We start from the raw sequence: 26989 nt of genomic DNA on the forward strand, positions 1-26989 counted from the left end.
CCGTCCCTGGAGGTGTTTAAGCAAAGACTGGATGTGGCTTCAGTGCCATGGGCTGGTTGACACGGTGGTGTTGGGTCACAGGTTGGACTCGATGATCTCAGTGGTCTTTTCCAACCTACATGGTTCTGTGATCCTGTGATTTAGAAGCTGCTAAGCTAATTAATGAATTAGTTTGTTTATTTTATACAAAAGGAATATATATAGTTAATAGATGCATTAGCACAGCATTCGCCTACAAATAACTACGTACGCTTCTTGAACACAGAAATAATAAAGCAATCACAGAGCTGCCCGCCTCTCCGCTACACCTCGAGCCCTCCGAATTCCAAGTCTCTCCGGCTTCCTTCCTTCCTTCTTTCCTCCCTTCCTTCCTTCCTTCCCAGGGGGAGGAGTTCTCCCAGCTTCCTATGACATGGTCTCCACAGCAACATCCCTGCGGGATCCGGCCCGGCACAGCCGCCCCGGGGAGCTGCGATGCCTCCGGGCTCCGGGGGTTTGGTAGAAGAAGTGAAAAAGCATCCCCCCCGTGAGCAGGGTTTGGGCTGAAGATGGACAACTCCTTTGTGGAAGAAGTGGCTGCATCACTGGTGAGGGAATTTCTCAGTAGAAAGGTAACTCCTCTCGATTTTCTCCGGCTTAGCCCAAACGAGAGCGGCACGTGGGGAGTGTTAAGTAGTTAAAAAAAAAAAAGCGGAGGGATGCTGGGAGGGGGAATATATTCCAGGGTGAAAGCAGCTGGAGCTGAAGGGTCACAGCTTCTCGGGTGAGTTGCTGAACTACGTTTCCCACAGTGCCTTGTTATTCCTGACGATGGAAGCAGCTTCCTCCCGGTGTGAGAAAGCCCCATCCTTACCCACACACGCCTGCGAAACTTAAAATTAAATCAGCAACCACGTTTGTGTTTTTTATTTATTATTTTTGTTTGTTTGTTTTTGTGGCTTTTGGGTTTTGTTTGTTTGTTTTTGTGTTTGTTTTTTCCCATAAGTTATCTATTTTGTTGTTGTCCTTGTGTTTACAAGGGGCAGACAAAGCTTTTCAGGACAAGTATTGAGGGTGGGGGGATAAAGGCAAAAGGTTTTAGAGAAACTGGTAACCTGTGTCTTTCCCCTAGTTTTCAGTAATAACTCGGCAGAAATCAGATTTATATGAGGGGAAGGAGACAGGGAGAAGGGGAGGAGAGAGGCCGTTGTACTTTTTGTAAACTTAATGCTGTAAAGGGAACTTTGGACCACGCATGAGTGTGGGGAGTGTGGGATTGAGCAGATGAAAAGGCGCCTTTGCATTTCCAGGCAACAGTACCTATTGTATTTATGTTCAATCCTAAGGAAATATTGCTGATGTCAGACTCCCAGTGTCAGGAATGGGTTAGCTTGTATCAGAAATTAAAACAACCACTGTCTTGTTAAGTGCTACACCAACCTCAGTCTCATGTTTTGCATCCCCTCTCCGAATTCATATTTTCAACCCTGGGGTCAAACCAAGGGGCACTGCTGCCCTCCAAACCTTTCCTACACATCAGAGCCAGCTGTGATAATGATCCTTTTTTTACCACAGCTTGTCCTTAGTTCCCTAAATCTGAACCAGACATTCGATCTGCAGAAAAATAAATCCTTTCTCATAACAGTAACCCTTCATGGAAGGAATTGGGGCTTTCTTTCTCAAAATACTAGTCTTGTGTTATACCACTTAAATTGGTTGGGTTAAGGCACAGGTTGTCAGGGTTACCTGGTTATTTATTACTGCCATGCACAAGCTTTGTGTTACATCCAACAAAATCCAGAACAAAAGGTTTGGTAACTGACACTTTCCCTTCTCAGGGTTTGAAGAAAACCATCACCATCATGGACCGGGAGCTTCCACGTTCTGCACTCAGCATCAATAACAGGAATGAGCTTCGCAATGTCCTGCATCTGCACTCCTTGTACAAGCAGAACAAGGTAAGGGAATACATGGTGCTTCCCAAAACCTGCTGAATAGCACGAGGCAGCCCTGTTACAAGTCACTTCAAAATAACCCTCCCAGTGCAGAAAAGAAATGTTCTGGCTCAGTAACCACCCTTTACAATGTTTAGCTGAGACGAGGGTAAGAAATGACTGTAACTCATTGCTTTTTCTGTATCGTGCTTAATTCATTTAGCCCAGCAGCACCTTCAAGCTCTTGACATTCCCCAGCTGACATCTCCCATTTTCCTGGGTTGTTTGTACAGTCACATCTGGGATACACAGGTGGAAATAGTTAATATGTTCAGTTACTGCACAGGTTAAAAAGAATATCCTGTCTCACCAAGAACTCCATTTTTCTTTTGGGAAAGGCAAAGGAGAGCCCACTGAAAACACTTCTTGAAATTATTACTAACTACTTCCTCGAACACCGTGGGACTTCCAGGAGCACTGGTTCCAGTTCTACTCTGTCAGCTCCTCAGAGTAAGAGCTCAACATCCCATCCCCCCGACCTCTTGGATGAGGATCATGTGCATGGGAATGCCATTACACTTGATGAAAGCAAAACTCAAGCTTCCAGGTACAGTCTGACTTATTTCTCTTTATCCTGTGTCTTCACTTATTTTTGAATTAGGGGAAACAGTGTTAAAAATGTTATCATTTATACATTTCACCTACATTACCTTTTATTAATTATCCTAGTAGCATAAAAGCTTAAGCATACAGATGATTAAAATCTCCTGTGCAAGCCACCCTTCAAAAATGGATTTTTATGTTCCTTACCAATTATGAAGATTGATAATCTCAATTACATCCTTCAGTCACTGAAGGATGTAGAAATCTGAGCTTTTATGCCTCATAAATTGGAAATACTCACATTGAAGCATGTTTGGATGTGAAAGAAAGCACCTACACTCAAACTGCAGATATATTCATGTATTACATAGTCAGAAGCAAGGCTTAAAGTTTTAAATTCAGTGTTGTTACAAACAGTGTAGGTTCAGTTGTTTTCATCTTGTAGAATACCTGAAAACAGTATGTAACCAAGGTTTTCATGTATTAGTGCCTCAGGGAGGACTAACAGCCCTGTGCTTCCCTAGAGAGCTTTTAAAATGGGCACAAAAGTGTAATTTACCTTCCTCTCCTAGAGAATTAATCAGCTTTTATTCCTCATCCTAAACACAACATGTTCAAAGCAGCTAAATCTGAGTGTCAGTTCTTGAAAAAAAAACTCCAACTCATTTCCAACAGGGGAAGAAACCCAAGGTGTTTTAAGTTGAGCTCAGAAGCAGCACTTGAAAATCATGGAATCATGGAATAGTTTGGGTTGGAAGGGACCTTAAAGACCATCTCATTCCAATCCCCTGCCATGGGCAGGGACCTTCCACTAACCCAGGTTGTTCCAAGCCCTCTCCAGTCTGGCTTTGGACACTTCCAGAGATGGGGCAGCCACAGCTTCTCTGTGTCACCACCCTCACAGGGAAGAAATTTCTTTTTAATACATAACCTAGACCTGCTCAGTTTGAAGCCATTCCCTCACCCTTAGTCCTGTCACCACATGGTCTTGTGAGTAGTCCCTCTCCACCTTTCTTGTACTCTCCCTTCAGGGACTGGAAGGCCACAATTAGGTTGCCTCTAAGCCTTCTCTGTTTCAGTCTGAACAAACCCAATTTATCTTTGGGGCAGGGAGGGCAAAATGTCAGATTAAATGGAAACTGGAAGGTGAAAACTGGACATGACCAGTCTTATGTGTTACAAGCTTGGACATGTTCCCCAGTCACACACTAAAAGCTGCCAGTTCCAGGCAGGGCTGATTTCTGTATTTCCTTGCAGATTTCCCTCTAAATCCTGTGTGATTTTGTGTGTCTTCTCTTGCTGTCACAGAACCAGGGAATAGTTTGGGTTGGAAGGGACCTTAAAGATCACTCAATCCCAACCCCTGCCGTGGGCAGGGGCACCTTCCAATAGACAAGGTTGCTCCAACCTGGCCTTGAACACTTGTAGGGATGGGGCAGCCACAACTTGTCTGGGCAGCCTGTGCCAGGGCCTCAGCACCCTCACAGTGGAGAATTTCTTCCTAATATCTAATCTAAACCTTCCCTTTGTCAGTTCAAAGCCATTCCCCTTTGTCCCGTGGCTGCAGAGCTGATGTGACAAGGACTACCATGGACAGGTTGATGAGTTGTCTCAGCCACATCCTATTTTATCCCACAAAATGAAGCAGTCAGGGAGACACCACGTTCAAGCACAGCTCTGTGATCCTCCTTGTCATTCCCACTCCCTCTGGACGAGTTAAAATCAGGAATGTCCAAGGTCAACCAGCCAGTGCCTGAAGTTAGTTTTGATTTCAGCTACCTGGGTAGTTTTTAACAATGCTTTCAGGGGTGGAGAGTGTAAACAGAGAGGTGCTCTGTACTGGTTCCTTATTAATGAGTTTGCTTTCCTTTTAACTGACCTCTTGGAGGTTTTTCTGAATGTCTGTTCAGACAGTCTCTAAGACAACACTGTACCCCAGGGCAATGAGGAGTTGCATGGCCCTGGGTCAGAGGTAACAGTCCTCAGATCTAATGATTCCAGAGGAAGAACATGCTCCCAGAGGTGGATCATGCTCCCTTCAGTTTACATATGCAGCGTGTTCTCACAGCGTGAGACATACATCAAACCCCAATTTTTAACTTGTTAAATAAAAGGAATATTTTTGTAGTAGAATATGTTTCAATTTATGGAATTGGCTCTATGATGAATTAGGATGGAGGAAGCCATCCTAGAATAAAAAAACAAGTTCAGGGATAGTTATCATGAAGAACACTAACATTTTGGGGTTAAACAGAACATAAATTTATCAACTGACACAAAAGACGTGTCAGTGAACTGGGAACTACTCATAAATTCCATTACAAAAGTGCCTTTCTTTTTCAACTAAAATAAATGTTGTATGTCTGAACAAAGAGTGAAAGGGGTCAGTTTTATGACAGAGGATGTTGGCAAAAGTGTTAACAAATTTTCAAATAGATGAAGAAGGAACAGGAACTGCTGGTCACAGCCTAGGACCTGTCTGGTATGGTGTGTAAAATACTCTTTTTGCTACTGTATAGAATCACAGAATGGGTTGGGTTGGAAGGGACTTTAAAGATCATCCAGTTCCAACCCCCTACCATGGGCAGGGACACCTTCCACTAGCCCAGGTTGCTCCAAGCCCCGTCCAACCTGGCCTTGGACACTTGCAGGGATGGGGCAGCCACAGCTTCTCTGGGCAACCTGTGCCAGGGCCTGCCCGCCCTCACAGGGAAGAATTTCTTTTGTGTGTCTCACCCAAATTTCCCCTCTTTCAGTTTGAACCCATTACATATCAAAATAAGCATGAGAGTAAAGTGTTATACATATTACAACCACTTGTGACACATAATAATGACACTGAAATAATGTCCTGAAGACCTACGTACAGATGTTTAAGTGAAAAGTGACTGTATTTGAGTGCCATTTCTAGATAAAATATAACTCTATTTGACAGCAGTGCTTTGCTTAGCCAAGTAGATGTCTTCATTAACTTAATGTTTCATTATTTTGCTGTTTCAAGCTCTTCCTTTTTCTTCCTTGTAGATATGATGTTGAGAATCCACTGGATAAAATGCCTTCATCCAGAAAACATCAGCACAGAAGTGAAAAGTGCCACACAGGGACAACACACAACAGCCACTTACCCTCTGAGGGGGAGAAGAAGTTAAAAGATAGTCAAGAAGATTTAAAAGCAGCAACAATTTCCGAGGAGACGAAATCCACAGTGAAGGAGAAGGCAAAGCTCAGGTCTGGTCTCATTGCCAGAGGAATGATGGCTGGACCAGTAGCAAGTTCACCAGAGGTGATTCCCAAGACTTCCAAAATATTTGGCTTGCCATGGATTTTTTTTTTTTTTTAATCTAACCTTCTGCAATAAAGTCATTTGCAAATAATATTGAAATGACTCCTGCCTGTTAATCCATTAAATCTGCAGGCTGAAAAGATGTGGTAAGTTAGGGAAATCGTTCTGGTTAATTCAGAAATTCAAACTGTTTCAGGTATAACCACTGCAGGCAGCTACCCCCTGCATGCCTGTGATTTAGGTCACCAAGTCCTTTATAAATCTTTCCCATTCTTGATAACTCTTGATGATGGATTGGGTTTTCCATTTTCCTGGGAAAATTGCCTTTTTTTACCTTCACAGGATCTGTTTTATTCAGGTTTTTCCAAAACCTCCCATTTAATCAGTAGCAGTTTGGAACTGAAAACTACTTTCAGTTAGAAATATGTTTCTGAGTGGATCAAATCATCAGACCATATTCCAGCAATAAATGTTTTCAAAACAGTTAAAAGACTCTTGCCTATTTTTTTTTCCTTCCTTCTGCTTTTATGTAGGCAGACACTTTTCCTGAATAAAATTAAGCTTGCAATAATGAGAATTTTAAGTATATAATTTAAATAATACTGACGACCATATGGAAGTTAAATTAATTAGTTGGATTTTCTTATATATGTCTTGATTTGGAAATAAAGACCAGATAACTGTGGTGGGCAGTCTTTCCAGTAAAACATCTTATATGTCTTGGTTTCTTGAGTTGGATATAACCCCAAAGTTAAGGTTTTAGGAAGTATTTAATTGATGCCATTGGGTAAAAGAAAGCAGTTTTTAATTGCATAGGTCCTCTTTAATACTGTTCAAAATTTAAGCAAATTTTAGGTGTGTCTGTATCTATTATAAATGTTTTAAAAATCTGATTTATTTTATAACCTGATTCCTAATAATAAGCACATTGCTTAGCTCAGAAGTTCGTGCTAGAGCTTTCCTTTGCTTTTCATGTTTATTTGAAGATGGTAAAATTTTAATGTCTGGTTTCCAATGGCTCTTATTTCCAGGATCTCCAAAAAAGGAGGCTTTCAAAAAGATCCACCAGCATAAGCAGCCCACCACAGCTCAAGCCTGAAGAACATGACCTGAGAGTCCCAAGCACTGATTTTCAGGAAAGCAAAGGATCTCCAACACAAGTAAACGTGGAGTTTGCATCAAAGACTGTGCCAGGCCCCCACGTGAGTTCAGCCTCTGAAAAGCTAAGGAACATCCCCAAAGATCCAGATGACTTTATTGCCAGACTGCTGTCCGAGAGGGAGAGGACCAAGGCAGAGGAAAGAAAATCGATTCCAAGCTTTGGTACAGACAGCAGTGAAAAAAGCCTTAAAGTGAGTGCCCCTCACAGACATTCAGGGTCTGGGAGAGAGAAGAGGGAAAGATCCCTCAAGAAAAGTGAGAGTCGGTTGTCAGGCCACAGGTAAGAATATTTGTAAGAATATTATGTTAAAACAAGTTTATTCTCCTGCATTAACTCACATAGTTGCAGAAATTTTAGAAGAATTTCCTGTGAGCTCCAAATACATATTTTTCGTTATCTTATACTCTTAATTGATTTTTTTTTAATATATTTTTCGTTCTGTGCAGAATTTAAGAGTGGGAGGCATGGGATGTTGTTTGTTTGGGGGTTCCTAAGCCACAGGACCCAGACTGGGGTATCTCCAAGCTGGCTTAGTAGTGGGGCTGTGAGTTGGGTTGGGTTTTGAAATGCTTCAGGTGGAGTCATCCATGAGAGTTGAACCACTCTGGAATTCTGAACCGCTGAAGGTGCTCTGGATTTGAGCAGTGCAGGGCAGCTGTGGCATGTGGATATAAAATCTGCATGACAAAAATCTGCTGCCTCATTATCCAACACTTCTCATCACTAGTCCCCAAACACCTCTGAGCATGGGGTGAGTACCAGCCACTCTGCCCCCACTACAGATGGGAAGGTTGGAGCAGGTGGAGAGACACCTGCATCCTACAGGGGCACACAGATGTCAGCAGTAAAATGATGCACAAGGCTCAGGCACCCTGAGGTTTGTTCTTGTTCCTCCTGGTGCTGGAGATGAGTGTGCTTTAGAATCGGTAGAAATGTCTTTCAGTTTATATCATCTGCTGCTCCATAAACTTAAGGCACATCCCTTTCCATGGGCCATAAAGTAATATTTCTGTTTTACTAAATTTAACAGCAGCCAGGTTTTGTTGCCTTTTTTTTCTTTTTTTTTTAAAGTGCTGCAAAAACTTGTTAATGCTCTAAAACTGCAGCTGGATTTTTAAAAATTATTATTGCTATTTTGTTCTCTAATTTAATTTCTTATAAATCTTGAGATGCTGTGCTTTGAGGCCCTGCTGAGAAAGAAGCAGTTATATTTTAGGTCTCTCCACATTTATGTTAGGGGCTGTGGGATGTCACAAATTGGGGATCTACTGGAGCTGAAAATGAGCCAGGAGCGGCACTTGCTTCCTGTCTGGAACCAAAAGCAACTGAAAATAGCCACCAGCATTACACTGTACTAGCTAACTTCATTTGTACAAGATTATTGAGTAACAGGCCAGAGTTCTACAGTCTGAGGTCTTAAAACTCACAAGAAGTTCTCTATTAGATATCTTACTGGAAAGCCGAGGTGTGTCAGGCAGTGGCTGTTTAACTGTTGCTTGACTGGAACTGGGGCCTGCAGATCCATCGTTGATGTTCTGCTTCTGGAAGGATTTATTAAGTCTTGTGTGATTCCATGTGAGTGTGGAGAGCCAGCTCATAAGTCACTGTGGAAGCAGAAGGAATGGGATCTGACTCCACACAGCTCTCGTTTCGTGGGGATTGACTGACTGTGGAAGGTAGTGCTGACCCATTGCTTTGCCCTTTCCAGTCTCAGGATGGTTTATTACCAAGAGAAGACTCTTGTGCTAACTTCACTTGCTAAGTGCTGGGTCCTGCACTTGGGTCACAACAATTCCGTGCAACACTGCGTGCTTGGGAAGGGTGGCTGGAAAGCTGTCCATCGGGAAGGGACCTGGGGGTGCAGGTTGGCAGCAGCTGAACATGAGCCCAGGTGTGCCCAGGTGGCCAAGAGGGCCAATGGCATCCTGGCCTGGATCAGGAACAGTGTGACCAGCAGGACCAGGGCAGGGATTGTTCCCCCGTGCTCAGCACTGGGGAGGCCACACCTTGAATCCTGTGTTTGGTTTTGGGCCCCTCATGGCAGGAAAGACATTGAGGGCATGTCCAGAGAGGGGGAACGGAGCTGGGGAAGGGTCTGGAGCACAAGTTTGATGAGGAGCAGCTGGGGGGGCTCAGCCTGGAGGAAAGGAGGCTCAGGGGGACCTTTTCACTCTCCCCAACTCCCTGACGAGAGGGTGGAGCCAGGTGGGAGTTGGGCTCTTCTCCCACATAACAAGTGACAGGACCAGAGGAAATGACCTCAAGTTGTGCTGGGGGAGATTTAGACTGGATATTAGGGAAAATTTCTTCACTGGAAGGGTGGTCAGACGTTGGAACAGGCTGCTCAGGGAGGTGGTAGAGTCACCGTCCCTGGGAGTGTTCCAAATTGTGACCCTTGGGGACAGTGTTTAGTGGTGAGCACGGCAGTGCTGGGTTAACAGCTGGCCTCGATGATCTCAGAGATCTTTTCCAACCTTAATGCTTCTCTGGTTCTGTGGTTCTGTGATTCACTCAGCTGCACTGATGCACTGAGCTGACGTTTCCAAGCCTTATGCAGTGATGGTGGAGGGACCTGAGAAGGGAATACAACCATAGCGGGGTGCCCCACTGGCCCAGTTCGTGCAATATGCTGTGATCCTGGTTTGGAACAGTTCCCTTCCTTTCAGAGGGCTGGTTTGGCCTCAGCGAGAGCAGCAGAGGGAGCTCTTTCCTAAGCAGAGTCCATGGAATCTGTTTCCACAGGAGCACAGGGACATTCCTGCCAGCCGGTTTGAGTTAAAGCCAGCAGAGCATTTGAATTCCTGCTGAGCTCTGAGCTCCTGAAAACGCTCACAGAAAGCAGCAGGATGCTGATACTCCTGAAGTTAAGTGGAAGGAACAGGGGGTGGAAGTGAGACTCCAAAGAAACGTTGACAATATAGGGCCTGGCTCTTACAAGGCTTTTCTATCCCCTCAGCCAAATCCTGCAGTGTTTGAGAGCCTTGCAGGGTTTGGCCAGAGCGCTTGAGCATTTTGAGGCATGAAAAATTACAATGTGTGAGTGGATTTTACTCTGGATCCTCTTCCATCCTCTGTTACCTGAAACCTCTGACATAAATGCTAATGTAAGTATTTAGATGAGTGAGTAGGTGAAAATCTCTGTAGGATTAACCACAGCTGGTTCATTCACAGAATCTGCAATTCTGGTTTTGTTTGCCTTAGAAAGCTAAAGATAAATCTTATTTTTCCTTTCATTTGCTTTACTTTTTCATTCTCTTTTCTCACATGCAAAAAATGCTGTTGTAGCCTAGCCAGGGTAAAGGCATCCTGTGTCTACATAGGAGAAAAAAACTGAAGTAAAACCACTGCCATGCTTCAGAAGACAAGCTGAATGTTATTTAATAAATGCTTGGAAACTGAGTGGGCAGAAATACAAAATATCTTGGGGAAATGCAGATGCACAGTATTTTGACTCACATGTTTTAATGAAAGAAATAATTACAGGAGGAACATAAATTTTTGTTCTCTTGGGTCCATGGTAGTTTTTTTAATGCCATGATTATATTCTTTTCCATGTCATGAGAGGTTATTTCATGAAGTATAACACGCTGTAGAGTTTGCACACCTACCCAGATTCTATATGTCTTTTTATTTTAGAATAACATTGTTTTTAATTAATTCAGGACAAAACCAATATATAGGTGGCAGCAAATCTTCATGTATCCTCAGCTGTAAGCAAACAGCAGCTAATTTAATTTCTCAATCCATAGAATCACAGAACACCAGGTTGGAAAGCACCTCAAGGATCATCTGATCCAACCTTCTGGCAAAAGCACTGTCTAGACAAGGCAACCCAGCACCCTGCCCAGCTGAAAGTGTCCAGTGTTTGGGAATCCAACACTTCCCTGGGGAGATTGTTCCAATGGCTGATTGTTCTCATTGTGCAAAACTTTCCTCTTGTGTCCACTTGGAATCTCCCCAGGAGTAATTTGTACCCACGGCCCCCTCATCTTTTCCATGTGACTCCTTGTAAGAAGGGAGTCTCCATCTGCTTTGTAGTCACCCTTTAAGTGCTGGAACGTGGTGGGTGTTATACAAAAAGCACATAGAGAATTATGTCAGCGATTCCTCCGTGCTCCTTCATAGCAATTTTATATAACTTCAGAAATTAAAAATGACATTTATGTCTCAGTGCCACTTCACTGGAGAATTTGAAACCCCTCCTGGGTAACTTTGGTGCTGTTATTTATAGTTCGTCCTCAAAGGAGTATTTCTCACTGTTCCTCTGTTTTTCTTGAGCCCTTGTTCCTCTTAGTTGTGTTAGTTGTGTGTGAGGCCAAGTAAAATGTGGATGATTCACTGCTTTTTAATTTTTTAATTTTGAGATTTTCAAGGGAATAAAACCTTACATTTAAGAGTACCCAATTCAGGTGACTGATCCAAGATTCCAACTAAAAATTGCCATATCTGTAGTTGTGATTTTCTTCTTAAGCTGCAAGATCCAGAGGAACTTGGGAGAGACAATGATGAGGGAACAAACTCAGGTCAAAGGTAGCAAACTTAAAGGCTCTACTGAGTTTTTTTCACCTGGGCAGAGCCTTGAATGGCAGTGAGGGAAGGTTCTCTGACACCTTTAATATCCAAAGGCAGGGTTAACCCTCTCTGGAGCAGGGCTTGGACCAGGTGACCTTCAGAGGTCCCTTCCAACCTCAACCCCTTTGTGATTCTCCTTAATCTGAATGCCCTGGAGGAGGGGAGTGTTTATCACTAACCTGAGCACACAGAATAAAGAACAAGGGTCTGTAGTGGAATGAATTTATGATCATTAGGAACTGTAAAAAAATAAAAGGGTGTTGGAGTTGATGACTGTCCCTGGATTAAAGACTTTCTATTACTTTTCCTGTAAAAAAACAGTGTGAATAATGAGTTATTTGGGAAGGCTACATGGTGTTAGAAAGTCAAGATTTCCTCCTTTCGTGGCTTGAGAAAATAAAATTGAAGAAGGCAAGAAAAAACACTTCACAGCCTTGGAGAAACAGTTCTTCTGTCTCACTACAGACAAGTGTTGCAGTTGTTGCCTCTGCAGCTTCTGAAGAGCTCTCCCAGTTTTCCATGCCCCTTAATCCCATCAGTGCAAGGTGTGGTGGTGCTTTGGAAACCCTCCAGTTCTGAGCTGAATAGTTTCTAAATGAGTAAATCTGTTCTGGTCCCCTGCACTTCTGCAGGGTGGTGGAACCACCTTTTGCTGAGTCAGATGGGCAGATATTGTCTGTACAGCTCCATCTCACTTCTGGTGCTTAAGAACAACATATTGTGATGCTTGAACTTCTAGTTTTTGTGTAGAAACCCAACCAACTTCCCTCCCCTCATTCCAAGAAAAATAGCGTAAAAACTAGAATCAGAGCACTGAAATAAGAAAAAAAGTGTAAATCTGGAATCAGAGACCCAAGGGAACAAAAGGGCTTTGCAATCAGGCCCTGAAGTTAAGGATATCTTGCCAATTGCTTAGAAGCTCAGAGGGAATGGATGCCAGAGAGGCACAGAGAATCAGGAATATTGTTACATCAGAACAAAAATTTTCCCCTGCCATTCGTGAGCAAAAGGATGCAGCAGTGGATCCCACTGTCCAAAGAGATCTATAACACAGTTTCAGGAGCAGGGAGGATAATTGATCCTCCACTCATCCTTTCATTGTGAACAGTCCCCCTTCTTATCCCGTCCCCCCGATTGTCTCTGCCATCCCCTCCTCTGCCTTGCCATCAGCCTTGGCTGCAAACTCACTGTGAGCTCGTGGTTTCCTTCCAGCAGTCTGCCAGTACAGATGGATATTTCAGACTTCAGGGACTGGTTTATGACTCTGGAGCTTGGCTTCAGATCCCTTTTCCAACCAAAACCTGAGTATCTCTGATGCACTTCATCTCCACCACCAGGAAAGCAAGTGCCAGTGAGTTCAGAGCCAGGATTTCTCTTCCTGTATTAGTGTCTCAACTGAGTTCACCTTAGCTGGGCACTGTTTAGTGCTTCCCATTCCCAAAATATCCCTCACTGTTTGGTAATGAGCCTTTTTCTAGTGGTGCTCTGCATTCTAACACAAATAGGGTTGGGTTAGGGAATTGCCATAGATACCAAGTTCCTCAGTGGAACATTACTCATGTTTCATAGAATCTTAGAAATTAAAGATGGAAAAGACCTTTTAAGGTCATTTCTTTCTATGGCAGATTAATCATCACTATATATATGTAATTGCTGTAATACTTTTTCCAGTTTTTGTCTAGTCCAGTCTTAAGTAACTAAAGTGACACCTCTCCCCTGATAGTATATTCCAGTTTCTAGCAGTCCTTATTATAAGGAATTTTTCTGTTATGTGCACCTTGCATTTGCTTTTTTCTATCCTGTTATCCACAGTTAAAGTTGATGTTTGGCTGATGTTTCTGTTTCTTGCTACATATTCACCTCTGTTAAAATACTCCAGATATTTTTCATGTTCCTTTAGGCACTTTTTGTCTAAAGCTTGTGTTGTCTGCTTGTGTTGTTATCTTCCCTGCTCTGAATTTTTGCTACTGTTCTTCTGTTAGGTTTTATTGAGTTGTTTTGTATTTCCTCCATGTATTTAATGTGTTCCTATGGAAAATGTAGCTCCCTTCAACTCCCTGTATTTCTAAGACTGAGAAAGAGTAAATGGCTTTATTTGCTTTCTGAACCACCTATGGATTTCTTCATCCTGAATGGAGACCAGTACAGGTGAACCCATTGTGTTAGGGAAAATTCTGCCTCTTCTCTTTCATATGTCCAAAAAAAGAAGAGTCCCTGAAACCTCTTTTTTTGTGGAGACAGGAAATCCTTAGAGCTAAAAAATACGAATCTTCTTTGAAGAAATCCTTAAAATCCTTTAAAAATATATTCAGGTTTGGGATTTTTTTTTTATGATTCTTTTAGGTATCTGACACTTTCAAAATATTATTATTTAAATATTTTAAGGTCCATAACGCTAAAATATTATTTTGAAAGCATTATGGTCCTTAAAGGATTAGTATTCATGCTCTCTGTTATTAACAGGAATAAAAGAGCTTATTTTCTGTGTGAGGACCAAGCCAATACCTATCAATTATAGACGATTGGGTGCCTAAAACTGCAAAGATCCTCTCCACACATTTTTATGCTCCATCATTCCCAGCCACAAGCTGAGCTGATCTGCATTAGAACATTGGCAGAGAACGCTGGCCATGAGTTTCTGAGCAAGTCCAGAGCAGGATTCGATGTTCCCTCAGTCAACATAAAGCAACAAAGCAGAGCACAAACCAGGAGATTTCTGGGCTGCACTGATGAGAAGTCCTGGCACACTGAGACAGGAAAATACAGTTCTGTTCAGGGTTAATAAATGAATGTCACGTTTCTTGAGGAATGCTAATCAACATTCCAGTTTTAACAGTATTTTTTATTACAAAATTGAATTTCCAACTCAAAGGAAGAATAGTTCCAGCAAAGTTATATAATGTACACTGTTTACCCAGCAGCTATGGTTGGCTCCAGTCTTTCCTTACTGTGCCTTTTGGTGTAAAAGTAGGTTTTCTAGGAATAGTGAGTTCTGTAGTGTGGGTCATAATATTTCAGTGTTTTATATAAAATTGGTGTGTTACATGAGATGGCTTTGTCTAAAATAATACCTGGCAATTTGGGAAGCTTTGGTCCTGGGGGGTGCTGAGCAGTTTCTAGAAGTCCCCATCACCTTGAGAGCCTGTTGTGTGGAGTGAGGTCTGAGCTCACATGGCCATGGCGTTATAAAAACTAGATCCTATTCAAAATCAGCCAGAAAATCCCAGCTAATTCCAGGATCTTCCAGCATCCTCAGTGTGTGTGTGAGCAATGTCTGAGGAATTAATTCCATTTTTCCCACTAGGAGAGGAAGAGGATGCGTTGGGCACCAGTGACATTTCTAGGAAACGGGAGTTTAGTCAGAGTGCAGCATTTCGGATAAAAGGACGGAAAGGAATGCGGGGTTGGAGCAGCCTGAGAGTAAATTCCCTTTGCCTGTTTCCTTCCACCTTTGTCTGGGATCTGCCCGTAGCACCAGGCGTTGTCCCTTGAGCCACACCTGGCATCGTCTCAGGCTTTCGTCAGAGCCTTGGTGTGGCTCTGGAGGCAGGAAGCAGGGTGAGAACAGGGCACTCCCACCTTCCCAGGGACACTCAGACCCTCCTGGAGGCCTTTTGCCACCCTTACTCCCGGGAGTCAGTCTTTGTTTGACCCTTGCAATTGGAATTCCGTAACGGGCTCACCTTTGGGGAATACGGGTTTAATGAAAAGAGACAGGGGCTGGCAAATCACTCAGGAGTGAAAACTTTCAAGTGTCTGCAGTTGCATAACACCTTTTATAACATAATGATTGGACCGGAAAAAAGAAGCTAAAATAAAATAAAAGTTGTAAACTGTTGTGACTTTCGTGCTGTGCCGGTGGATTTATGGCATCAGAGCTGGTTTGTAACATCTGTGGGGCTGCCATTTGCCCTTTTTAGTATTTTTCCAGCACCCCATAGGAAGAAGCCCTTTGCAATTACTGGAAGTGACAAATGGCCCCTGTATCATTTCTTTATTTTTGGAAAGGATGTAAATCTGGAAAGGTCCAGCCCGTTGCCTAAAACGCAGTCAGCCAGTTGAGGATTTTCATTGTTCATGCAAACTTGTAGATCTTAGATCTTCTCAAGTGTGAAGCAGGGACAGACAGTTGACCTCCTATTTTGCTGGTAGAGTTTCACATCGTTTTCATTCACTGTGTCTACACAGCAGCTCCAGGGGGAACGTGGTGGGAAGCAGGACGTGTTCCACCTGGAGTGCCCCATCCAGCTCTGGGGTCCCTGGTGTAGGAGGGGACATGGACCTGTTGGAACGAGTCCAGAGGAGGTCGTGAAGGTGATTAGAGTGATGGAGCACCTCCCCTAAGAGGAAAAGCTGAAAGAATTGGGTTTCTTCAGCCTGGAGAAGCAAAGGCTCTGGGGAGAACTTACTGCAGCCTTTCAGTGCATGAAGGAGCTCCAAAAGAGCTGGAGACAGACTTTAAGTGCTGGGCATGGAGAGACAGGACAAGGGGAAATGGCTTTAAACTGAATGAGAGCAGGTTTAGATTGGACACTGGGAAAGAATTCTTCCCTGTGAAGGTGGGGAGGCCCTGGCACAGGTTGCCCAGAGAAGCTGTGGCTGCCCCATCCCTGGAAGTGTCCAAGGCCAGGTTGGACGGAGCTTGGAGCAACCTGGGCTAGTGGGAGGTGTCCCTGCCCATGGCAGGGGGTTGGAACAAGATGATCTTGAAGGTCCCTTCCAACCTTAAGAACAGTCAGTTGTTTACAGGTAGCACAAGGAATTTTTGTCCTCCCCTTCCTAAGATTCTTTTCCCAGGAGGTCAGATCTCTCCCTGCAGAGATATGTGCTCACCCTTGCCTGTTATCTGTGTTCACATTTTTTTTTAATAATAAAATGAGATAAGAGAAAAAAGAAATAAGAGAACAACCTCATCCTCAGTGTGAGCTTTTATCTTCCAATGTAAGAGTTGTTAATAGCTTTCAGGAAATTTTTTATTTTTATTTTTGCTAATACCTCTCAGGTTGTAGTGGTTTGGGCTGTTAAAAATCTGAGGTTTCTGACAGGAAATGGAAGGCCACGAATATTCCACGTCCTCAAAAATAAATGGCCTAAAAGCTGAAGGTCAAAGCCAAACAGGGTTGGTAATTTATGTGTGATCAACAGAGCAGAGGGCTCTGTTTACCTCCACAGATGGGAATTGGTTGAGTGCTGAAATCTGGAAACCCTTCCCAGTGCTTTATGTAGTGTCTCTTAGCTGCCATCTATTTTTATTTTATGGAATTTTATCTCCCTGTTTTATTTTACTGATCCTTGTTTATTTTGCTGGCAGCCATTGGGTCAGTTACATAAAATATAATGGTCATATATAATGGAGATAAATATTCATTCATAGCCTGTGGAAGAGTGTTCTGTTCAGGTGAGCCCAACCCATCAGGCATTTCAAACCATCTTGTAGCTCAACCCGTGATTATAATAATTTTCATTTTCATATACAAACATTATCAGCAAAGATTTTGAGTTGTCTCTACAGTTAGTAAAATTCAGCAGGACACTTATTTGTGTGTGAGAATCTATTTCTGTTAGAAATGACCTTTTTCAATGACATGTTTTCCATTTACCTGTTTCATGTCTGTCAATGAGCCACCTGTTCACAAATTAACTTTTCATACAGCTAATGTGCAGATACAGGTCTTCACTAAAAAAGGAAATTTGGAGAAATTAAGTATCTAACCCCTGTTAGTTTTGCCAACCAGGCTTGCAAACATGCCAGAATTTATATAAAAATCTTCATGACAAGGTCTTTTTCTTATAGAAATACATTACCTGGCATTGGTAGTGTTCATGTCCTTTGCATCTTTACACGTACTTTTAATAATTCTGTTTTTATAATTGTGCCCCGAAGCTGCATCACATAGAAGGGCCTTTTTTTACCCTTTTGCAAGTAGTAATAGAAGCTTTTTCTTACCTTCCCTCCCCTCCAGATCTTACTATACCAAGAATATTGGATGTGTCTGGATGTGGCATGAGAGATTAAGATCCAGTAGAAAAGCTGTTGTAATCAGGCAGTGAAAATAAGCTTTACCACAACAGTCACCTTAAAACCAGTGATATCCAGGGTTTATTTTTCAAGCCCCTTTGTTTATTTGCCCTCTTGTGTATGTTGGTGTAAATAGGAAATAGTGGAATGTACGTTCATTATTGTGCCAAGAGGCTCTTTCTCTGTGAGTTCAGCTCCTCTGTGTAAATTCAGCTTTCTGCAATGCATGAAGGTCACATAGGAATGTTCAAATATTTAGAGAAAGTACTGTATAGTATGTTTAGAATGAAGCATATTTTCTTCCTGTCCCATTTTCCTGCCATGAGGGATGACTTCCCCCTTCCTAAGTGTTCTCACTGTATGGTTTTTACGCGTACAATAAATTTTCCTGGCGCAGTGACCGTCTGCTGACGTGGAAATTGCAATAAATGTCCTGCCTGTTTTGAGAAACACAAGCTCTCCTTAAGGAGGGAACCTACACCTGCAAAAATACCCCACTTAAACCAGAAAACACCCGACATTAATCTTGGATGTCAGCGCTTTCCTCGGCTCGATGGGAATTCTCAGCCTGGAGAATTCAAAGTGCTTTGCACCCTGGGCTGGGTTCTTCCTGGAATGGGTGTAGATGCAACATCTGTTGGACTTACCAGAGAGCAGTAACATTACAAAAACTGCTGCCAGGTGAGCTGTATGAGCTGTATATGCACCATGGCTGACTGTGTTTTTATTTATAAATATTTTCACATGAAACACTACCAAGGAGAAGTGTTTTGGGCAGCAGTGAATCAAAGGTGCCGCTAATTTGATGTAGGGAGTGATCCACGTGCCTGAACATAGGGATATAGTGCTATTTGGGACTTTGAGGTATCCAGGACATCTAATGAAGCAGGGAGATGTGGTACGGTATCTACAGGATACCCAAACAAGCAGAAACTGAGGCCAGAGACGGAGCTGGAACCTGTAGTGCTAGCATTAAGAGTCAGAATCCCAGAATCCCAGAATGGTTTGGGTTGGAAGGGACCTTAAAGACCATCTCATTGCAACCTCCTGCCATGGGCAGGGACACCTTCCACTAGACCAGGTTGCTCCAAGACCCGTCCAACCTGGCCTTGAAAGGTGTAAAGAACTCTTGCAAAACCAGGTGGAAATTGTCTGATGTAGGAGGAACCACGTTATTCTCTAGGAAAGAGCAGAGGGTAGTGTGCAACCTCAGACAAAACGAAAATGTGCATTTTGGTTATGCCTGAGTGCAGCTTAATGACATAACTTGGCTGAAAAACATTATGTTGGCAAATTTAATGTCGTTGAGACCCTTTCCCTGGCCTGGAGAGATGAAAACAAGTGGCAAAAAGAAATCTCAGCTGAAATTCAGTTTTAGGAAACAGCAAGGGGAGATCTGATTGTGTTATAAAATATGCCACACTGGACTCTATTAAATTCTGTATCACATTATAAGTACTGGTATGTTTAGTGGGAGCTCAGTGCTACTTGTATGTCACTGTATACATTTGCTCTAGACCTCTCATTTATGTTGACCTCCTGGACATCCCATTTATTTTTACCTCAGGTACCTAGAACATGGGTGATTCACTTCCGTTCTACCTTTCCTGGATTGGGCCACCCACATTTCCTTGCATCAAACCTTTAACTTATTTATAGATAAAAAGAGAAGTGTTTATGTTCTTATAGTATCGAATGCTATCAGCGAGAAAGGGGCCAGAATGCTTTTAAACTGGGCAGATCCCGAGTGTGGTGTGTCTGTGTTCTGCTTTTATTAATCTTTCATACACTGAAAAGGAAATTAAGTTAATGGAAAGTATGTGATATGACAGCAGTTGTTACTGTAATATTATTGTGCATACAAAGAATGTTGCTGAGGAAATGATTCCATACTATTTTTGAAAGGACTGTCAGTGCAATACCTTTTTTCCCAAAGCAAAAGCCAATGAAACAGTATTGCTTTTTTTGGGGAAACAAAAAAAGGCTGTTTTTAGAAATAGTTATTTGAAACTTTTCCTTAGTTCTGAATTAATTTTGGGATGAATTCAACAGGAAGAATAAACCCATCTCATCTCCGAAAATCTAGCATTCTATTTCAGTTCTGACTTCACAGCCAAGTTGAAATGCTTGGTCCTTTTAGCACTTATTCATAGGAATTTTAACCTGTTAATAATGTAATATACAATTAAATCATGAGACCAGCTGAAGAACTGCTACTTACTCGTGGATAAAAAATTACCCTGGTAAAGGAACCAATCAAACACCTATTTCCACTTTTGTTATTTGAATATTTCTATAGTTTAATTTCTAACTTGAATCTTCTCCTTATCCCTCTCATGGATGTAAGTTTTATTTTATGATCTGATCCTCAAATCACAAATGAAATGAAACTGATGTATTGAAACAGGATTGAAATCCCAAATCCAGCTCTGTGCTGGCTGTTCTTCCTGATGAACTCCTGGAGTTCAGCTTTCTTCCCTGGGAAAGGTTTTGTTCTAAGAGCATTTATTTCTTAGACTATATATATATATATACATCCCCCCCCAATTATCTGCTTGTGGGGGAATGCCCCATATTTCTTATTGTTTATTCAAACAACTTTTCTCATTAAAAACAAACATTTACTCATTCATTTTTTCTTTTAATTTTCATGTAGGAAGTCTCCAACATCCACTGGCTATAAAGAAGACCAGATGAAAGAAGTCCTGGAATTAGGTAAGTTTAGTTTCCGTTTGGCTTTTGCCATCATGTTCTTTCAGAGCAGCTGTGACCAAGTTGCTTCTTTTGTAGCTATTTTTAATTGAATTTTCTATTAACTTCTTGGGTAAGGGTGGGAAAAAAAGTCATTAATATTAATCAAAGACTGGCTCATGTATTTCTATTTGTCCTTTCTGGCTAAAAACCGTATTTTCCTTTTCATAAAGATGGATGACAATATGTTAATGTTCATATTGGTGACCTCCTGACACTGAGTGTGTTGGAGGAAGAAATTTTTGTTATCCAACACATTTTATGGTTTTTCTTTTCTTTCTTGCAGTCAGTGTTGAGGATGAAGAAACAAGTGGAGAAATTAATAAGAACCCAGACCTTTCAACGCTGTATATGCTTCAAATAGTATCCAAGGCAATTGATATTTCCCTTGCAAAAGTAAGACTGATAATTATGGTGGTAAATGCAGTTAAGCTGCCCAAAGCTGCAGTGGGGTGCTCTGTGTTGTGTTTGTGTGGGACTGAACACGTGCTGTATTCCTGAGTATATTCCTCATGTGGTGTTCAGGGGACAAAGTAATTTAGGGATGCCCATCCAAAAGTTCAGAAAAATACCAGGAGAGCATGCCAGGATTCATCAGCCCACCTGAAGCTTTAATTAATGAAGCTTGAATTGTTTTCTTAATACCTCTTGTCAGTTATTCATGTCCTTGTTCTCCAGTCCTTTCAGTTGACGTGGGTTCAGAATGAGCTTATTATTCCCCTACCTCTCTTCCTCCCTTGCTTATCTTCCCAATATTGAGAAGAAATGGAACCATAAATACTTGTAATATTTTCCATCCCATTCAGACAGAGAGGGAAAAAAATAATGATGTTGTCTTCCAATTTTATTCTAAATCAATGAGTTTGGAGTAACTACACCAACACTGAGCTGACCATTCATATTTACTCACCTTTACTTTTTACATTTAACTGGCATTTATCTCATGCCAGCAACTTTGACAGGCAAAATGGGCTTCCTTTCCCCACCCTGTGTCCCACAGGGTCCTTTCCTCTCTAATGTAACCATTAGTAAACGTTGCTCTCCCAGCTGCTAAATTTCAGGGAATATTCTGTAATGCTTTCATGGGAAGCTGTGCCCCCAGACATTATACATAAATATTTTCCAATGCTGAGCAGCTCACAGCATTATGAGTGGAAGGAATATAGCAGGAAAAGGAAAATATTGCTCCTTTTCATTGGAGTGTTGCTATTTAGAGTATGGATAAAACAGAAGAGGGTGGTTATAGGGAGTTAGTCATTACCCTTCCACACTCCTCCTTTCTTTTCTACAAACTGCTGCAAGAAAAAGTACCCATGTTTTGGACTCGTTTTTAAAAATGAAAACTTTTCCCTTTCTTTTATAGGAATTAAAAAACCTTTTGTTTGGCTCTAGTCTTTGCTGCTTCAGTGAAGAATGGAAAATCCAGAGTTTTACATTTAGCAGTATACCACAGTTAAAGTATGGCATTGTGCAGAAAAAGGTACAGTAAATGACTTCCTTACACTGAACTCTGCTTTTTACACTGAGTTTACAAAGGCTGTGTGTTTCAGCAGTGAAAACATAAATCTTCTAAAGGCTCTTCTCTTTAATTTTTCTTGTTACCACTGGATTATGTCACCTTGGCAAGTCTTGGTGGGAGACTTGAGATGGATGGGGTTTTTCTGAGGGAAACTTGAAGTAGCTGCAGAAAGTGTGTGTGTGTGATGGGGAATTATTCACAGGGAGGAAGAAAAGCCACTGCAGCTGAAAGCTGGTGGTGGTAAAAGAATAAAAGAGCTTAAATCAAGGATGGAGATTAAGAGAAAAATGATATGTGGGGGCAGTGTTTAACAAATTTGAGATGGAGCTTGACCTGTCTCAGAATGAGATGGAGCGAGAATTTTCTGCAGTGCCTGGGAAGTCACAAGGAGATTTTTGCCTCCTAAAGGTATTTGATAGGGGGGTCAAATGTTGAGGCTCATTCCTAAAATGAAAGGGAACAAATGCCCTTGCAGTGTCACTGGGACACTGTGACTGCTGGTGGGATCATCTCCTTTGCATCCATGTCTCTGTAATTCTGGCCTGCAGCCACAAGATGCCACCTCCTCCCTAAACCAGGGTTTTCATCAGTTCCCTACCATCATCCACTGAGTGGACAGGTCTGAAATCCCCAGCTGCTCACTGTGGTGGAAGCATGTACCCAATCCATAGGAATTTAGATCTAGTAGAGATCTCTCTGGTCGTGGCATTTAGTGGGGGACTCACTCACCTGGTGCCTGTCTTGTCAGCCCTCCCTGGACTTCTGACTCTTACAGAATGAGGCTTCAGTGCTTCAGAACCCCCTTTCTGCTCTGTATTTGGCCAGCCTGGTTTCTCAGCTGGCTGATGCACAGCCCCCTCTGTAGCTGCCTCCAGAATCAAACAGATCCATTGTAAAAATGGATCCTCCTCAGCCACAACTGAAAGCTTTTGTGTCATCCCTGTGACTCTCTCTGCATGTGCTCCTGGAATATCCACACAGATGGTCCCTCAGGAGCAAGGAGCTGAGGGATTCAATAAAGACTTGGGAAGGAGGAGACTCCTCTTTACAAAACACTCATCAAGCTTCTGTGCTGATGCAGAAAATCTTTATCTGGGCTGAGAGAAGCAGACCATTGTACAGAAATGAGAGGAAGAGAGGCTTTGAGGCGAGGACAATGGCTAATAAACATGTCATTAGGATGTTTAATTAACTTGCCTCGTCTAGTTAAATATTTCATTAGACCAGTGATCTCAGAAGAAAGCTGCTTATCTTAGGAAACCTAGTGGGAAAAAAAAAAAGATATTAAATGTTAATTTGAACTCCAAAAGGAGCCGTGGCAAGAGTGTTCACTGGCCCACAGTAAATGTTACTTTGGTGTTTCCAGACCCTGCTGCTGGAGAAAGGATGTCTCATCACTTCCAGCAACTCACTGACCGTTAAATTCCCTGCCATAAATTCCACGACAGGAAAGGTGTTTTGCTTAGATGTGACTGTTTCAGCTCATTAATATGTTCCTTCCCACTTCCAAAATTCACTTCAGCTGAGCAATTGTTTGGTTCTCTCTCAATTTAAGTTTTTGTGGTGCTATGAGAGGATATTTAGAAATGATCCTATCATTCCTTTTTTGACTGGGAGACTTTCCCTGATGGACTAAAATAAACCTTGCTTTTTTCCTTAAAATACTTCAGATAATTCACTCAGTAATTATGTAAGTAATTATAGAGAGGTAGTGTGAAAAATTGGAATGTATCAATATCTAAGCTGTTTTCTAATTGCAGGACCTTATTTTCTGGGATCCATACTGTCCATACTGAATGTACTTGAAGGTCCCATTCCCTTGGGCTTCATGCTGCACTTAGGACAACCTGGGGATTAAACTGATCACTTAAATCGCTTGGCTGTTTAAAAATAGCAGTGCTGGCTGCCCTTTTCATTCTTCTCCAGGGTTTTGAGAGGAGTTTGGTGGGTGGCACTGTGGTATCTGTGGTATTAGTCTTGTGGCTTGCATAGCCTTCATCCATGTGTAGATGTTCCAGAGAAAGGATGGCTTTTCTCTGTCTCCTCAGCAAACTACTGGAGTCAATAATATGATATGAGGCACCTGGGAGAGAATTAATTGACAAGGGAGGGAGAGTTGTGCTGGATGAAGTTTTCTAGGCCAGAAGAGGGCACACCATTTGCTTCTCAGGAAAAGCTGTGCAGCTGTCTCTGACATGTTGTTAATCCATAGGAACAAGTCTTGCTCATTGCATAATCACAGAACAGATTTAAAAAAAAAAACCCTTTCCCTTGATGTTACAGATGTTTGGGTATTTTCAGGAAAAATAGGTAGGAAACGTGAAAACAGTTAATAAGAGTGATTTTCATTGGAGTGAGAGAGAGCTGTGGAGTCATGGATAGAAAGAGAGAGATGAAGGGATGGCTTTAGCCTGAATGGAAGCAGAAGTTTTCCCCAGCTCCAAATTGTTTTCCTCATGGAATGTCCCATTATTCCCCTCAGGGTGGCCCATGTGGAGTCCTGGCTGCAGTTCAAGCCTGTGTCCTCCAGCAGCTGCTCTTTGCAGACAGTAACAGGAATAAAGACACCCGGTAAGTCAGAGACTGACAGCACAAACGTTTTCCATACAGTAGTAAAAAAAAAAAAAAAAAATTATTTCTCTGCTGCAGCCACTCAGGAGCCTTCTGGGTTTGAACTTACTGAACTTCTCTTTGTCTCTGTTTGATTTCAAATAAAAAGTAATCTAGGTTTGCAAGACCAAGAAATTCATCCAGGTTTTGACACTAAGAATTTCAGAGAGGGTGAAAACTAAAGTTATAGCTTTTTTTTTTTTTTTAATTGCTTCTGTGTTTGATCTTTCACGTTTAAACTCCTTAATAGGATTTGAATTGAAATTCTGTGTGTGTATTTTCTACTTACTTTAAAGGAATATTGTTCAGTGTTGCTAGTGTCAAGAAAATTGCTTGGACTGCTATAATATCAATGTACTTGTCACTTTGCTAAAGGAGAAGGGCTTATTCAGTGAATTGCTGGGGAATACTGGCTCAAAAAAATACTTTATTACCAGATTTCATATATTTTCCTTCTGTTTTCTGTAAGAAATAAGGTCCATTACAAAAGAAAAATTCCACAAAGCTTCCCTGTGCTTTATATGAACTGAATGTTAAATAGGGGAAACTATTTTACTGGTTTACTCTGCCACCACTGTGTGTTACTTGTGACCTCAATTAGCCTGACCTCAATTTAGTCAGAAGAGAAGCTTTTATGGTGAGGTCTTTCTTGAACTTCATTCCCTTGAAATATAAAGATGTTCATCTTGTAGTAAGTTTTGGCCTTAAATATCCATTTTTCTGCTTATACTGCTCGGGAAGGTGATGGGGTCTCGGTTGATTTTCCTTAGTTTTGTCTGATACTTAATGTAAATCCATTGTTTGGGCTGTTTTTCATCCACAATGGAGAGCAGCAGGTGCCTGTAGAACATCAGCATTTGTCTTCATCACCAAGGATGGGAGCTGGCAGGTAATCAGGGGATCCCCAGGCCCAGGTGGTCCAGGTTCAGGAGCACTGGTGGGTGCACAGTCCTGATACAAGACCCTGTAAACCATTAGAAGTGTGGAAAACCAGGCTGGGAGCCTGAATCCAAACCTGAAGGTTTTACTGTTACTACCATTATGGCTGTTGCTTGTTAGTATTGGCACTGACTGCCTATGAGCCCCAAGACAAGGGCCAAATAAACAAGATGCTGTGAATTCATCACTTGAAAATTGCCTGTTCCTTGAAGTCACTTAAAGCACACTTCTTAAAGGTGCAAAAATTATCTAGCAAAACTTCAGTTGCCTAATTCAGACTATAATGAGACTTTTGAAGGCAGAATGAGGCTCTTGCCTACATAAAAGTAAAACCTCAGAAACTTCCTTGCAAGAACCGCAGTGCATATTTAGATTTTATGACCAGGAACCTCCACAGAAGAATTATTTCTGGTTGTGAAAACCAGGAATTCGTTTCAGCTTGGAGGACAGCCTTTGATCATCTGCTCCTCGGTCCCTTTGTGTCCCAGGTCATCCCTGGTAAAAATAGAGATGTTAATTTTCCTCTTTCAGTAGGGTTCAGTGATCATAAATGTCATAAAATTATGTGGCACCCAAATAAATGGATTTGGGCCAGCTTGTTTAAACTGTGTGTCCCAACTCATGCCAGCTCCAACCTATCCTGTTTACATGGCAGTATTTGCCTCCTATTTTTCCTCTCCTATAATCCACATAGTTTTAAAATACTGTTTTTCTTTTTTATTCCTGAGATAAACAAACTTTTCTTATGATGTATTTGCCATGGGCAGAAACTCTTAGTCTGGCAGAAAAAAAAGGGAATTCTCAGAGTCTGAAGTGAGAGGATTAATATTCCAGTCTAATTGTAACCTGGATTTTAGAATTTTCACCCACTTCACATTATGTGTTTGACTTCAGGCTTCTTTGACATTCAGGTCATAATTATCATGTCTCCTTCTTCCTGTGCTCTCTCTCTCAGACACATAAATTAGTTGCTGTGCTTCCTACAGATCTCTGAGTGTCTGTATTTGAACACAGGCAGAGATAAGGGAAAGTTGTGATTATATTTTTTTTTTTACTGAAAACTCTCACCAATTATTTCTCATATCTCACATCCTTCAGAGAGGGAAACATTCTCTAAATGAACATTATATTCAAGGCAGACATTGAACTTGAAAGCCTGTTTAAGTTTTTGATGTTTGATGTTTCTTGTTTAGTCTTTTGAATTATTAGATCTTTTACTCAAAGGCTGGGAACAAGTTTTGAGATCATCTCCCATGCTGGTAACACTCTAGGTCTGATAATATCTGAATTTCAAAGACTGCCATTCTTGAAGCCACTGGAGAAAACTCCAATTAGGTTCTTCCCAGGGGCATGGATCTCTTGGCCACTTCTTCAGACTCCTAGATGTTGGGTTTTATTCTTGAACCTGCCAGTTTTCCATTATGTGACTTTTAAAACCTCCTGGTCCTTTATTTCTCCGTTCACCTCCTGGAAGTTGGAGTAACAGGAGGCATTAGAAGACTGCACAAAACACAGTTTGTAGGATGTGTGTTCACAGTGTTCCTACACGTCTGGGATCAACAGACTGCTGTTGATTCCATTCCATAGTTTTGCACATCACTGGGTGAGTTCCAAGCAA

The 26989-nt window shown here is 41.9% G+C and overlaps 1 protein-coding gene across 1 annotated transcript in view; it reads left to right on the forward strand.

Moving 5' to 3' along the window:
- The first annotated feature begins 393 nt into the window (after positions 1-393).
- MINDY4 (MINDY lysine 48 deubiquitinase 4) overlaps positions 394-26989 on the forward strand; it is a 68141-nt gene continuing 41545 nt past the window's right edge. Inside the window, exons 1-9 of the mRNA XM_050316111.1 lie at positions 394-611; positions 1818-1937; positions 2312-2520; positions 5541-5799; positions 6831-7240; positions 20209-20267; positions 20590-20699; positions 21667-21783; positions 24305-24393. Of these exons, the coding sequence (XP_050172068.1) occupies positions 549-611; positions 1818-1937; positions 2312-2520; positions 5541-5799; positions 6831-7240; positions 20209-20267; positions 20590-20699; positions 21667-21783; positions 24305-24393 (1436 nt within the window). The 5' untranslated portion in view covers positions 394-548. The remainder of the gene's footprint in view (positions 612-1817; positions 1938-2311; positions 2521-5540; positions 5800-6830; positions 7241-20208; positions 20268-20589; positions 20700-21666; positions 21784-24304; positions 24394-26989) is intronic.

This window comes from Myiozetetes cayanensis, unplaced genomic scaffold, assembly GCF_022539395.1.
Source record: "Myiozetetes cayanensis isolate MyiCay16 unplaced genomic scaffold, myiCay2020 scf1, whole genome shotgun sequence".
Taxonomy (NCBI): domain Eukaryota; kingdom Metazoa; phylum Chordata; class Aves; order Passeriformes; family Tyrannidae; genus Myiozetetes; species Myiozetetes cayanensis.